This window comes from Camellia sinensis, chromosome 13 (assembly GCF_055761805.1).
Source record: "Camellia sinensis isolate YWXY chromosome 13, ASM5576180v1, whole genome shotgun sequence".
In the NCBI taxonomy this organism is placed as follows: domain Eukaryota; kingdom Viridiplantae; phylum Streptophyta; class Magnoliopsida; order Ericales; family Theaceae; genus Camellia; species Camellia sinensis.
The window spans coordinates 60,022,467-60,037,574 of NC_138973.1; the positions used below are offsets into that span (position 1 = coordinate 60,022,467).

General features: G+C 36.9%; 1 protein-coding gene and 2 pseudogenes across 2 annotated transcripts; 1 reads left to right on the top strand and 2 right to left on the bottom strand.

Moving 5' to 3' along the window:
- Positions 1-882: 882 nt before the first annotated feature.
- Positions 883-7,333, bottom strand: LOC114293304 (protein arginine N-methyltransferase 1.6-like; annotated as a pseudogene). The gene is made up of 12 exons (XR_014347886.1): positions 6,874-7,333; positions 6,292-6,526; positions 5,886-6,009; positions 4,336-4,500; positions 4,134-4,252; positions 3,943-4,048; positions 3,223-3,296; positions 2,143-2,235; positions 1,910-2,059; positions 1,740-1,814; positions 1,532-1,628; positions 883-1,316 (listed from the first exon to the last, which is right to left on the bottom strand). The product of XR_014347886.1 is annotated as a protein arginine N-methyltransferase 1.6-like (transcript).
- Positions 7,224-14,410, top strand: LOC114293320 (bifunctional adenosine 5'-phosphosulfate phosphorylase/adenylylsulfatase HINT4). Its single transcript, XM_082902340.1, has 6 exons — positions 7,224-7,465; positions 7,598-7,644; positions 9,680-9,756; positions 9,857-9,920; positions 13,918-13,995; positions 14,127-14,410. Exons 1-6 carry the CDS (start codon positions 7,367-7,369, stop codon positions 14,233-14,235), a joined length of 474 nt encoding a protein of 157 aa, XP_082758466.1. The 5' UTR covers positions 7,224-7,366; the 3' UTR covers positions 14,236-14,410.
- Positions 12,424-13,525, bottom strand: LOC145806172 (ubiquitin receptor RAD23b pseudogene; annotated as a pseudogene).
- Positions 14,411-15,108: the final 698 nt, after the last annotated feature.

A 15,108-nucleotide genomic window follows, 5' to 3' on the forward strand; every position in this document is an offset into this window, starting at 1 on the left:
GCTTCTGTCAATAGTTAAGCCTTCTAATGCCCCCTGTTTGGTGCAGCTTATTGAAGTTGTTTAAAAGTTTTTTTTTTTTTTTTTTTTCCAGAAAAATGTTCTAGATTGTTTGATGCAATTATGTTTGTAACTTACTAGACAAAAATAATTTAAATATTGGAAAAAATTTAATTATAGAAATACGTATTGTTTAAGATTTATTTTGTTATTATCAACTTATAACTTAAGAAAAGTTATACCAATAAACATCAATAAAAATCCCAAAAAATATGGAAAATCACAAATAGTTCTTAATTTGTATCAATTGCATTCTTAAATTCACACATTAATCGAATTTAATACCTTACCCTTTCATCCAAAAAATATACATGATAAATAATTGCATCACTCTTATATTTGGCATTTGAAAGACATTAGAATGAATTTATCTTCTCACCGATATGCTCATATTGGTGATGCAGTGCCAAATAAATATGCCTCTAGAAAGATCAGAAACAGTCAGAGCAGTAATTGTATCTGTAATGATTGATAATATTTGGATATGTTCATATATCTTTTTAAAGTCCTTTGGTGCTTGATGTGAGATTGATATAAACATTGTTCGCCTGTTCTTTAGACAACAATTTTAAAAAATGACTACGTTAGATAAATGTGTAAAAATTAGAGATGCAATTGATACAAATTAAAGATTATAAATAAAAATAAAATTAATTGTATAATTTAGAGATCATTGTGTAAAAATTATTAGGTGCACTAGGAGCATGCTATACTCCACTTATTTTTACTCTATTTTTTCTGCTAAGAATGTTGGGCTCATCAGCAAAATTGATGAGCTGAAAAATGGAGATGAAATCATGTTTTGTAACTCAAAACGACCAAATATCTCACCTCAAAAATCCATGAAAGAAATTATATATATGATATACAGAAATTATTGTACAGCCATCCAATAGAACTGCTTCCTAGTCTATAACAGGTGCTCCAAAACCCATTAGAAAAGATAGAACACTGTTAGGAAAAATTGAATCCTGAAATCCGTCATTACACAATTCCATGAAATTTGTAACTAATGTACCTAAAGATACAGCAGGAATAAATGATTGAGCACCAGCAGTTCAATTGAGAGAATACACGAAGAGAGGCTCGGCTAATGCAACTCTAGAATTATGAGAAAGCATATTTGATATCAATTCCACCGTTTGACGGGTTGAAGGATGCCTCAATTTCCGCTGAACTGTTACCTCTACTCAATCCATGGATTCCAACTGTGACTGGCTTGGCCAACAGCTTAATTCCTTGCTTCCAGTATCTTTTATCTGAACACACATGTAAGATAAGAAAAAGCTCGAGAAAGTTTCATGCATTATTTCAGAAGTCTGTTGCAAATGAGGAACTTCCAATTTCCCCCCTTCTGTTAAGTAGGCGAGTTCAATAGTTTTAAAGCATAAAGATGGTATAATAAACCGTGACAAACAGCAAAAATAGATACCAATTTTCCAGTATTTCACTCTAGCACATAACTCAAGCATACCAGGTCCTGTTGAAAGCACAATGGAGTTATCAACGTCCATCACCCAATCAATCCAGAGCACAAAACCATGGCATATCCCAGGCTCTGTAAATTCAACCTAGACAAATTTCTTTGTAAGTATACATTTGATACCTGGTTCAGGTATTGCAGATCCTGGTGCAGGACCAGTTTTACACAAGCACATTCAAAAGCAGGGATAATTCAATACCTGGGCCTTCCCAAAACAAGGACTAATGGGTTCTGAGAAATCAAACTCCATGACTATAGATATCTCACTGAGCCCCTGAAATGATTTGAACTCAAATTGCATTTAATATCAAAATGTAATATCATTATATTCTCAAATAAAAAGTACTTTCCATTACACAAATTGATTACCTTATTCTCCCCACACTGCCAAACAAAAAAGGGAAAACAAGGGCTCTCTTGGGACGCGGGTAAATCGCCACATGCCCCTAAGGTGACATTTACTACAGAATGATCAAAACCTTCAATTTGTGTTAAACAGCGACGACTTCTCCAAAGATCCTAGACAAAAAGTTTTAAGTAAACCTCTACAACACAATCACATACTTGGTTTGAGGTTAAAAGAGATAATAATACTGACTTACAGGAAGAGACATTGCACAAGCCTTCAGTATTCCTTTTCAAGGCATTATCAGTGCATCATTAGACAGGACTGGATCAAGCATGTCCGTTCCTTCCTTAGGTCCATTTCAAAGTGAGAAAAAACAATGTAGGTAAACTATACAGAGTGGATTGCATTTCAGTAGACCTTTTAAACAGAACATGGTTATATAAGTCCTTATCCATGTGCAGGTGCATCTACACCTCTATCTGATGCTCAGAGAATGCCTTTAAGATCATTTATGTTATGACTATGTTGAATTGAAAGGACAATCTCCCACTAATATTCAACTTAAGTTTACATAGATATGCTCTAATTATACTTCAGAAAACTTTCAAGTTAAAAAATGTGTCTATACATGCAGCCATGGAAAATAAAAAGTGCCATAAAATTCAGTACTTAAAAGGCACTCACTCTCCATGTAGACCTTACAGACTAATATTGACCATCTAAGAAAATGATATATTGATTGGATAAATAGATTCATTCCACACCTATTTGAAGATAATTATAAAGAAATCTCACTTCAATCATACTTACACAAGTCACTTAGCACCCTACTATAAAAATGAAAAAATATGTATAATGTTTTACGTCTTCTTATAAACAATAAGTTATGGCCCATGCATTCATCAGTTTTTTGCACCTGCCAATGCTTCTTCATTAACATCAAAAGTATCCTCGTAAAAAATTCCACCCCTCATACTTCAAATCCAAATCTACCTAATTTAAGTAGGCATGAAACATATTCAAAACAGTTGGTAAAGAAGATCTTAAGCGTCACTGATGAAGAAATAGTCAGAATAACATCTCAATAAGTTAGCCTACGAAAATTTTGAATTAAGAATAAGAGTTGAGTAAACTTCCAACACCTTATAGTAGGACTTGAATTCATTTTCAGGCATTAATACATCCAGAATGATCAGTGCGAGTGATATTCTTACAAAACTAAGCATTTCAATCTGAGATAAAACTGAATGCAATATTTCCTAGTTCAAACACACTATTTGATGCTCAAATTAAGACATATCGTACAAATACAAATTAAAGTAGTATTATTTACCAAAGCCGCAGGTTTTGCCATGGAAGCATGCTATCATTTCCATAATAAAACGGTTCACCAACCAAGAGCTCAACCTGCAGATAGAAAGTAGTGTTTACATTAAATTTCATAATTGGTCTGCAGCAGCTTATAGTAGTAAAAGTTGCTCAAAACAAACAAAGAAAAGGTGGAAATTAACTATTGATAATTTGGCAATTCACAACATGTTTGACTAGAAGACAAACACTGTAACATTTTGGAGGGAAACTTCATAAAGACTAGAAGTATAAACATGAGGCTTGACATACAAGCTGAAGTGGAGGAAATGACCTTTTTCTGATGAGTATCATGTAGCTTCGTAAATACATTACTTCCAATTAAGTCTTAGGTACAATAGAACGATGCATTAATGCATTCATATGGAGATCTACATTCTAGTTAAATTACTTCCAACCACCTTCAAATACTTGTGATTTCTAGAAGTTGATATGACCTGCTTCTTCAAATGATTTAGGATGTCCAACTAAGAGAATGAAAAAACAGTGTGTTCATTAAAGTAACATGCTTTAGCATTATCCTTAGCCTTCACTTTTTTGTTCCCTAATTCTGACTAAGAGACAACATCAGCAAATAACCAAAAAGCATCATGCTTCATATGTTAACTGATTCCTTATTCTAAGGCAACTTCCAAACACCACTTTAGAACATTATAATTACAGAAAGTAACGTAAAACACCTTCACTCATGAGGGAATGATGACTGTAACTCCTTGTTGAATGGGAAACTTATCCATTTTGGGCCAGTGGAATAGAAAATTGTCCCTTCACAATCAAGCTGAAGTACCCACCTGAAAAAGAAACTGGGATATTGGAATAACCATCCCTCAAGAAATTTGTGACAGAAAATAGTAATTACGGTACCAACATATATACCATGAAGCAACAGCATGAACTGTACCATCATTAGTTGCCTTTATGTGCAACTTGGCTTTGCCTTGACTTTCTGGCCTTTTCCAAAAGTCAAATTCAAAAATTTTGAAAGGTTCTGACAGCTGGATGAATGCTAAACTGAGTATGAATAGAAAATAAACCTCGATTTTCTTAGTAAGTTTTTCAAAAGTAAATAATTTCTTACAAGTTTTATTTCATCTTCTATTGCATCACAATGCATGGCGATCTGTTACGATTTGACACATAAAATTGTCTCCTTTTCTGTTGGAACAAGATGAATTTCATCCGACGCTTTTGCTTCATTATTGTATAAATCATGCAGCTGCCACAAATATTTGCTTTCAACCAACTGTGATGAAAAATTGAGAGGGAGACAAATTATTTTAATGTCAGCACTAAGTGATTACGGAAATCCTTTGTCAACATTATGATGATAATGAAGTTTAAATGCTAGAAGGAGTAGTAAAACAAATAATATAAGGCATCATAAGATGGAAAAACAAAAGCAGCATACAATTCGAGAAGAATAGTGAAAATAAGAAGAAGGAATATGCAAGGATACTCTGTGTCTGTGAGAGTCCAACTTTCAGTTAAATGGCAATATGAAATTTTACATCAGAAACATGTAAACCTACGATTTTTGCAGAGACTTTATGTTAAGGCAAGGGGGAGGGTATGAACTGGACCAGGAGACCATTCTCTGTGTTCATCATAAATGTTTAGTTTTTTATTTTTATTTTTTTACTTAATATTTTATTTGGTGGTGGTGGGGAACGATTGATTCTGACCAGTTATAGTTTGAGCTGCCTGGAAACCTGCTTTGATTAAAAAACTTACAAGCTACCTAATGATTCTAGAGAACAACTCTGTTGTTCTGAAATCCATCCAGAAAAACCCTAGACTCTTGACACTTGCTAATCAAGGTGATCAATTTGTGATTTAGCAAGGTATGTCCAATCATCCATGAGGTCTGACATTCTATGGCCAAATCAGGGCTGTCAGAGAATGCTACCCCATTTCTCAAGTGATCTATCACCCAAATTGTGCAAGCCAAAACACATTCCTTTCCGTTCTACACTAAGTGATTCAAAAAATAAGTACTGCACATAAGACTAGCTTATTATTTCTCAATGAAGTAATGTAAGTAATCACAGTCCGACAAGCCAAATTCTGGGTTACGTAGTAGTATCCACATATGAAATCCTTTCTGAATGTCCTTGTGTTGTACATTTGTTGTATAATAAGATGGGGCTCAATATTCTCAATAATGCCAAAGCTCCATGCATATGTTATCTTATCACATATATCTGGGCATAACTCATAAGTTTATTTGAATTATCAACCCACATGCATGTTTCAATTGCTTCAATCTCAATGCATTGAAGATCTTAGCTGAGGCTTGTGAAGCGAAACTATGATGTAGCTTTTCAAGAATGAAGTCATTGATGCCCAACCTTACAAACTAAATGGAGGTATACATGTTTTAGAAAACTCAAAGAGGTTTCTACACTATGATTTAATCTATTCATAACTGATGGCCAGTAATTACCCTTAAAATTTAACAATAAATTAATGCAATGAAATTCCGATCAAATGGCAAAAGTAAGGAATGGTTCATGAAATGAAGCTATAAATATATAATTGAAGGAAGATAGAAGAAATTTAAGGAAAACATATTATTGTAACACATTGCTATATTGAATAGAAAAGAATTATATATTTGAGGTCAAACACCTGGCCATAAGTAGTTGCTCGGTAAGGTACTGTCTGGGTTTTCTACCAATAGTTTATCATGTGCATTCTGTAAAGTTGGAATTAATCCTTCACCCAACAACTCTGAGTCAAGTATCTCACTGACCTGCATTTAGAGTTTTATACTTCATAAGAATAAAAACAAGGAATCAAATACAGTGGCGTACGCCAAAGAGCTGCGCGCCAACTAAAGCAAGGAGTGTGACATGGGATTTGCACTATGGATGAGAAGTGCTGGTCTCTCTGTAAGACGTCATAAGCAACATACAAGGCACAGATTGTCAAACAACTGGCCACAAGTATTTTACAGGATTTGTTCCTGTTTCATTTAGGGTAAGGGTATGCATTTTACATATAAATATATTGTGAAAAAAAGAATGATACTAACAAGAACATCTGCACGTGAAGTGACATCCACACCAACTTCTAGTTCATCAGATCGCTTGTTGATTACGCGCACTTTTCTTTCCATACCATTGAGGTGTAGAACTTTCCACATCAGCTTCACCATCGGAAGGTACGATTCACATGCCGTCACCATACCCTCGGAACCAGAACATGTTGTTGACTTACCGGAGTCCATTGCTCGTGCAGCCATCATTGATAGCAAGCCAGTTCCAGCACTACAACAACAAAAGTACTTATTCTATCACAAATCACAATCCACCAAAAAACAAAACCAGCAGTACATATACTCTCAATAGCAAACAATAGCATTGTATGTGTCAACAAACAATTATCAAATGCACCCAACCCAGAATTCAAAACAATGGCGATAACGAAAAAATTAGCATAATTCAGCTCAATCTAATTATAAATAGAGACTAAAGCATGTTCAGAATAAATATTTATAATTATTGGGTACAGGATTGTAAAGCTGCTAACTTTTTGATTTGAATTATAAATAGAGACTAAAGCATGTTCAGAATATTAATGATCAATGAACTGTTTATGAAAAAGTAGGAAATACCCAATATCAATAACATGGCAAGGTTTCGTGACGGTCTTGTCGATGGCTTCGCGGAAGGCTTTGTTACGGAGAGAGTCGTTAAGCATGTCGAGGTACGATGTTGTGGCCAAGAAGGGTGGTTGAGGAGGAACATCTGGAGCTTCGTCTTCTTCGATGACGACCCATTCTGAGTTACCTGTGAGTGGGTCGAGTTTCAGCTGGAAAATGCGCCCTGAGCTCATGCTTCGAACGGGTTTGGGGCTCAAATGAGAGGTTAGGAGAGGGGTGATTGGGGCTCTGGCGATGGGGAAGAAGGAAAAGGTGGAGGCTTTTAGGGTTTTGTGGATGAGAGAGCGCATGAAAGAGGGTTTTTAGTGGGTGTTTGGTTTGTGAGATTTTGCGAGAAAAGGAAAGAAACGAGGGACTCTGCCAGGGATATTATAGTAATTTCAAGATTATATACTACAAAACGTATATTTGTGTAGTTGATGTTGGCGAGTAATCGGAAAGCTGAATGATCTGTGAGGTGAAGAAGGGAGGGGAAATGGCGGGTGGAGCGTCACCGTCTTGCATCTTCTGTCAAATCGCCAGCTCCACCACTCTTCTCCACTCAGTTTGATCTCTCTCTCTCTCTCTCTCTCTCTCTCTCTCTCTCTCTCTATATATATATATATATATGTATATACATCTGAAAGTTTGTGTAAAGATATATTTTTACTGATTGATACGAGTTGAAATTGTGCAGGATGAGAAGGTTGTTGCTTTTCAAGACATCAATCCCTCAGCACTCAGGTTTCAAATTTTTTATTTATAAATTAGAGCTGTTTTTGGTTACTGTTGAATGTTTTGTTTTCTGTTTTGAGTATATATATTCATTGCATAGACAGTTGGGAAGATTTGGAGACTCATTTCAGAATTGGGGTTGTATATTGTATCTGAGATTTTGGGGGTTTCAATTTGATGAAGATTTTCAAAACAAGATGATATATGTTTAAAATTTTGGCATAACATGTAATTCCAACTAAAAATTTGGAATAATAGGTTTCAATTAAGAATCATGATGATTTTTATCAAAATTTTTGTTAAAGAAGGTGATGAGGGGGCATTCCATTCCCAAGTACAAAAGCCAAAGGAAAAGAGGAAAACAAACAAACAGCTAAACAGCCAAACAAATTCTAGCTTTGCTAAACCAAATCAAGCTCCTACTCTTGCCTCTATCCACTCCCACCCCTTTGTTTCTGTCATCATTCTCAAACCTCTCACAAAGGGAGTCCAAGGAATTTGCCAAGTCCTTTAAACCTCTTCATTACCCATTCTTGTGCTGTGCCTCAATCCCTCCACCCACTTTATAAGGGACAAGCATTTGAGTTACAGTTAGTCAAGTTCACTTTCAACTGCTGTATCTTCGTCTTCTAGTAGGAGATTGTTATTCTTGAACCACCAGCTCCTTACCTGTTATATTGGCCTCAACTGACTTTTTTCCCCCTTTAAAACATTAACACCATCGCCGTTCAACTAAACCCCCCCACTTGTTCACCTTTCTCAGCATCCTATCTCATTAATTGTCTTCAACTTGGTACAATTTTTGTATGCGTCTTGATTGATTCTGAGCTGGGTGGGTGAGATATAGCCACCCTAATGCTTCTTGGCAGATGGCTAGTCAAGAGTGTTAGGCAAAATATTACCTCTCTATAGCAGAGGCTAGTGTGTTCAATAGATCTAATGAACATATTTTATAGAAGCCATTTTTGGTTTATTCTTCCCCTTCTTTTTCTGCACCTGTCAGGGAGGGTATATTCATTTTTTGCCCAGGATTTGCGCAAGGAAAGAAATATCTAGTCTTGTATTTAGGAGTGTAGGTGGATACTTTGTTATCTGGCTGTAATTCGCTGTGTAAGCTGTAATAATATCTTATATATTTCGAGAAAACAGAAATTGAGTTGTAGATAGATCTCAATCAAATGAGGTAGAAAGAAGTTTGTTCATCATAATCTCTCCTTTCTTTTCAATGTTGTCAAACTCATAAATTTTTACTCTTATGTTAAACCCATGGATATGAATAAACCATGTTAATGGCCAGGATGCTTGTGCAGAAATCATTTTCCCGCAAGGAGGAGGAAAAATCCTCCTTGGATGTGATTATTTACCGTCATTTGTTGCTTGTGATGCGTTTTTGGATCACCAAATAAATAACCATTACATGAACAATTCTTGTTGATATTACACAACCACTGATGAACAGTTTGTGATATTGCATGGATTAACTTCTGTATTCTGCTTTATCTGTAGAAAAGAAACAATACCATAGAGGAATCTTTCTTTGAAATGTGCTATTATCCAAAAAAAATTATTGTGTAGAAAATTTCAGATCTGGCTAGTTTTCTTCTTGGTTCATCATTCAGGATTTTAAACACTGTACTCCAAGGCAAAGTATGAGTGAGATTTTATTCTGGTGGAACCCCACCTGAACACCCTGGACCTGGCTTGGTTTGGTTAAAATGTATGATTTAACATCTATTCAGTCCCTTGGTAAGTTCCCAAATTGGGAACCTATTCATTGGTTTTGCTTTGGGCTTTTATGTTTCTAGACAGCACAACTATGATTGCCTGTTCTTCTATATTGTGTTTTTTCTAATTATTATTATGTAGACTTCTGATTACCAGTTAGAATTGCTAATTGTGAAGACTTTGGTGAAATTTGTTGATGGCATAGGAAATGATACTGTCGTCATCTTACAAATTGGATATTCACATATACCCTCATAGCTTTGTTGTCATCATTGACGTCATAATTTTAATCGGTCCCATTGAATTGTTGTCTAGATAGGCATTATTTAGTAGTTCCTGTGGAGCACATTCCAACTGTCAAGGACCTTCAGAGAAGAACCGAAGACTTTTCTTTGGGTAAGAAAATTTAATAATAGCAACCAAACTGAACTCTGAATCAGTTTGGGGTTTCATTTTTCTTACTGTGTCTTATCTTTGAAATTTCCTTCTTGGCCAGTGAGTCACATGTTAAATGTAGGGCAGAATCTGTTGCACAGAGATGCACCCCAGTCCAAGCACAGGTATTGTTTCTCTGTGGAAGCATTTTCACATTTCACATGCCGTTGAATATCAACTTTTCCATATACCAAATTGAATGAATAAGTGAAGGTTTTTATTTGCTTAAATCACTTAAGTATTTCGGCATCGAAGATCTGTAATCTAAGAAAGACAGACATGGACATACAATACGATATAGACACGCCGGCACAACAATTTTTCCAAAAATGTAGGACATGACACGTGGGGGAGGGAGATACACACAAAATATATAATTTTATATATTTATTATATGTCATATATCATTCAAAGATAATAAAAAATGCAATGCAATACTAACTTTTGTAAATCTACATTATTTTTCTTTTATATTTGCACCCTAGGTTATTTTGTTTAAATTTATAATTAGTTTCTTATATGTTTAAGTGATGGACACATGTGTCCGCCAATTGTCCAGGTCTAAAATTAAAAAATAATAGGACATGTTTGGACGAGTGTCTGACATGTATTGAGAAGTGTCCGATGAGTGTTTGTGTCCGAAACAGATACGCTACTTTCTTAGAAGTGTCTGTGCTTCATAGTCTATTGCATATTCAATATATAATAAAGTTTTAATTGCTGCTCCTCTTGACTTTAGCTCAAATCGATGTTTGTTTTGTACCTACTCTTGTTATGGTGTGTGCTATTTGATAACATTGATTGGTTCATTCACACATAAAGAAGGGAAATAGACACTGTTAACCCTCCTAAAACTCATAGTTGATTATAAAGGACAGAGCCTGTTTTTTGTTGTTCTAATTCCTATTTGTTATCTATGGTTCTTATGAAAGATCATTTTATCTTGGTTGCTATAATATAATAGGTAAAACCTGTAGAAATTTAATGTATAAAGAGAAATGATTGTATTATTGATTGATATAATGTTGTAGTTTATTTATATTACAATGATTCATGATTCCTATATATAGAAGAGGGTGAGTGTGTAGTAGGTAAGGAGTAGGTGAAGTGGAGGTGGTAGTGGTGTAGTGGGTTAGGTTTAGTGGAGTAGGTGAGGTGGTAGTGGTGTAGTGGGTTAGGTTTAGTGGAGTAGGTTTAAGTGGGTGAAGTAGGTGGAGAGTAAGTGGATTTTAACAGCCCCCCGCAAACTCAAGGGGGATAGGAACTAACCAACTTGAGTTTGGAGAGAGTAACAAAACAAGAAAATACATAAAAATAAAAGAGGATAAGAGACACTGTATGGTCGTGTCAGACCATTGGTGAAGACACTGGATGGTGGTGTCATAACGTTGTAGAGGACAGTTTATGGGGTCATGTCGGACCGTTGTAGCAGACAGTTTACGGAGTCTTGCTGGACCCTTGTAGAAACTAACCGGAATCAATGTCGGGACAGTTTACAGAGTCTTGTCGGACCCATAAAGGAGCTAACCGGAATCAATGTCGGGACAGTTTACAGAGTCTTGTCGGACCCCTAAAAAATCGCACCCTCAAAAGGTGTGCCCAATCTTTCAAAAGGCGTGCCATCAAAAGGCGTGCCCAATCCATAAAAAGGCGTGCCATCAAAAGGCGTGCCCAATCCATAAAAAGACGTGCCATCAAAAGGTGCGCCAGACACGCGGCGATGCACGTGATCGACAGTGCGCGTGTCGGCCTCTTCGTCATGTGCTATATAAATGAAGACGGAGGCTGAGAGAACATGTGGAAATCAAACCAGTCTGAAACCTCTGAAAAACTCTTCGTGGGCTGAGAGAGATACACTGGTAACACTCTGTAAACACTCTGTAACCAACCCATCTCTGAAACACTCAGCAACCATAACATGGCCTCTTCTTCCCGTCCAGCTACCCAGAACATGGCCTCCTCTTCCCGTGGTCTACTTACGCTCTTTCCAGAACTGAACGAGTCCACAAGAGAAATAACTGGTGCGGTGGCCAGTGAACCCCAACTAAACACTTCTGGGTTTGCTCCTTTGAACTTTCCGATGCGGTCGGTGGAGCAAAAAATGGCGGTGCAAACTGATATTGAGGCCAATCAGTATACTCTGAAGTCATGTGTGGAAACCATGACGGCGGTCACAAACTTGTCGCACCGGCTGCAGAGCAGGACAAATGAAGTGCAACAGTTAAACTCCCAGCTGGCTCTGCTCCAACGCATGTATAAGGATGCGCGAGCAGAGATAAGTGTGCTAAAGGCAGAAAACAAGGAGCTGAAGCGGAAGGCCACCGTGATGTTCCGATTTGGAGGTCCACCATATGCTGCAGTGGAGGAGCAGGGAGGAGGAAACTTGCTTGGTGGTCTAGGAAGCACGGAGGCAACACCGTCAAGGGCCGTCCAGGACGGAGGCAAAAAGAAAAGACAGGCGGCAGAGTAGAGAAGAAAAATCCCGCCTGTGTGTGTGGGTGTTTGGGTTTTTTTTTTTTTTTTTTTATGTAAAATGGTGATCGGGGTGAGGCCCGACATGAATAAAATAAGGGAAGGTTTGGTGTGCAATTCTGCCTTTTTTTTCTTTTTTTTTTTAAAGAGAAATAATAAGAATAATAATAATATATAAAATAAAGTGTTGTGCCACGTCTTGGGCAGATCAAATACTTTGGAAAAAAAGTTGAAAGAAAAGTTGAAAAGATGAGAGGAGAATGGGACAAGCCCATGTGAGTGTGAGTGAAAGTGGGGTTTAAAGAAAGTGAGGTAGTGGGTTGATTAAAAAAAAGGATTGTGGGTTTGAAAGTGGAAAGATGAGAGAGAGAGAATGTGAATGAAAAACCAAATTGACACTTTCAGGGATCGAAGAGAGCAGAGAGAGAGAATCAAAAGGAGATGAATTAGGTGCTCCAGAGATGGGTGCAGCTGCTGCTGCACGTGTTTCAGCCCCCTCAGAAGTTGCCTGATTCACAGGCAAATGAGCCACTGGCACTGCAACTTCCGCTGCTTCTGGAATACCTGAATACAAGTAATCCACAGCTCGCTCTGGATTGTTGTAAGCAGCTCGAAGTGCACGGGTAACTATTTCTTTGTCCCAGTTGCCACCACCTATATCCATTATTTGTTGAATGGTCTGCTCAAGGTTAGAACCAGCAACCAAAATGGAAGCAGCCTGACCATACGTATCAGAAGGAGCATAGCTGTTGCCACATTGGAACCAGACGAGGTGATTTCTGGGGCCGGTGCTTGTACAGGAGCTTCAGGTGCAGAAGTAGGATTAGAAATTGGTTGAGTTGTAGATCCAGGCTGGGTGGATGAGGTCCCACTTGAGCCCAAAGTTTTACTCTTGCTAAGCATGACAACAAGAAAACCATCTTCAGAGACCTTGTTCTCTGCCAGAGTACTTTCATCGTTCAAAACCTTTCCATTGTGAATCAATAATTGCTGTCCACATGGATAATTGTCTTTTCCTTGCACATCTTCAATATTTTTCTTAACCGCCATGATGGTGTCAGTGGGTTGAACCCTAATTTCGAAGTGGCTGCCTTTGAGAGTCTTTACAGTAAGCTTCATCTTGGCGAGAAGAGTTGGCGTCAATTCGAGCTAGCAGTGGTTTGAGTTGCTGCAGTGGTTGGAGGTTTTGGTAGGTTTTAATTGGTTGAGGTCTGGCGGGCGGTTAAGGCAAAGTTGCCGCCCGCCAGAAGGCGAAGAGCACCAAGAGCTTAACCTTGCTCTGATACCATGTAGAAATTTAATGTATAAAGAGAAATGATTGTATTATTGATTGATATAATGTTGTAGTTTATTTATATTACAATGATTCATGATTCCTATATATAGAAGAGGGTGAGTGTGTAGTAGGTAAGGAGTAGGTGAAGTGGAGGTGGTAGTGGTGTAGTGGGTTAGGTTTAGTGGAGTAGGTGAGGTGGTAGTGGTGTAGTGGGTTAGGTTTAGTGGAGTAGGTTTAAGTGGGTGAAGTAGGTGGAGAGTAAGTGGATTTTAACAAAACCCATATTACAGATTCAAAATTAACTATATTATCTATTTTTTTCTTCTTTTATGAATTTTACTAAGCAAAGTTTGATTCTTACGGGTTTCTTCTAGATTTGGATTTCATCAACCTCCTTTGAACAGTGTTAACCATCTCCATCTCCACTGTTTTGCAGTTCCCTATACACCAAGGTGAGCAGTTTGGTACGTGATTGTTGCCATACGCCTGAATTCTCTTCTACTATCGATTGTTCGAATTGCTGAAATTTTTTCCGTGCAAGTTATATGTAAATACCTGTTTTAATTATCTCGAGTTTAAACAGATGGAAACATATAAAATACATGTCTTTGGGATGTCTGGGTGGATTTATTGAAGCCGAGAAGTTGTTGGAAAGGATAAAGCCATTTTCTTCTATTCCATCAAAAGTGTGACTTTATTCACCGTTCATCTGTGTATTGGATTGTATTTAATCTCATTTCACAACTGTAGGTTATGTTATAATCACTTAAGTCAATATATGCGAATGCTTTTTCCCTTTTAATAAACTTAATAGAGATTGTGATACGCCTTTGCTTATCTTATAATGAATTTCTCTTTGTTTTGCAAGTGAATTATTCATGGGATGAAGCCCTTCTCTGTTAATACTATTATATTTGAAGATGCTTTACATTTTCTGCAGTCCTTGTTCATATTCCTGGTTTTGATCAAATTACTCCACAATAATAGTAGTGCTGGTGTCTGATATTTTCTCCTTGGAGGAAACGCTGATCTTGTTCAACAGCTGGGTATTTTTGAAAACTGAATATATTGAAGTGCAACTACTCGCTTTTTGGAGTTGTCCGGTGTTTGATCTTCTGTTTTTTTGATTCTCTCTTGTTTGGTAGATTTCCTCGGAAAAAATGAAGGGTGCATTTCTGGCTGGTTTAAGCAAAGATTGTTTCTTTGATTGGATTGTTAGTTGATTTCATGTTTCTTAGTTCTTGGTGGTCTTCAGTCTCAACTCGAGATCAAAATCCACTCTATTTTTATTATTCATCTATAATTTGTGAATGTTTCATGCTGAGGAATTTGATTTTTCTGATATGGTCACTTTATCCCCCTCTCTCTCTCTCTCTCATATTGAATACTTTTTGGCTTTTGAAAATTCAGAACTACGTAAGCATAGGTTCTCCACATTCAGTTGATGCATATTACATATGAAGCACGGATGCTTCTAGAAGAAAATTGTGACCGTATCATACCTATATCGAATACAAATATGTATTTGATACTTCCTCAATGTATATTAAAATTGTAATAATTTT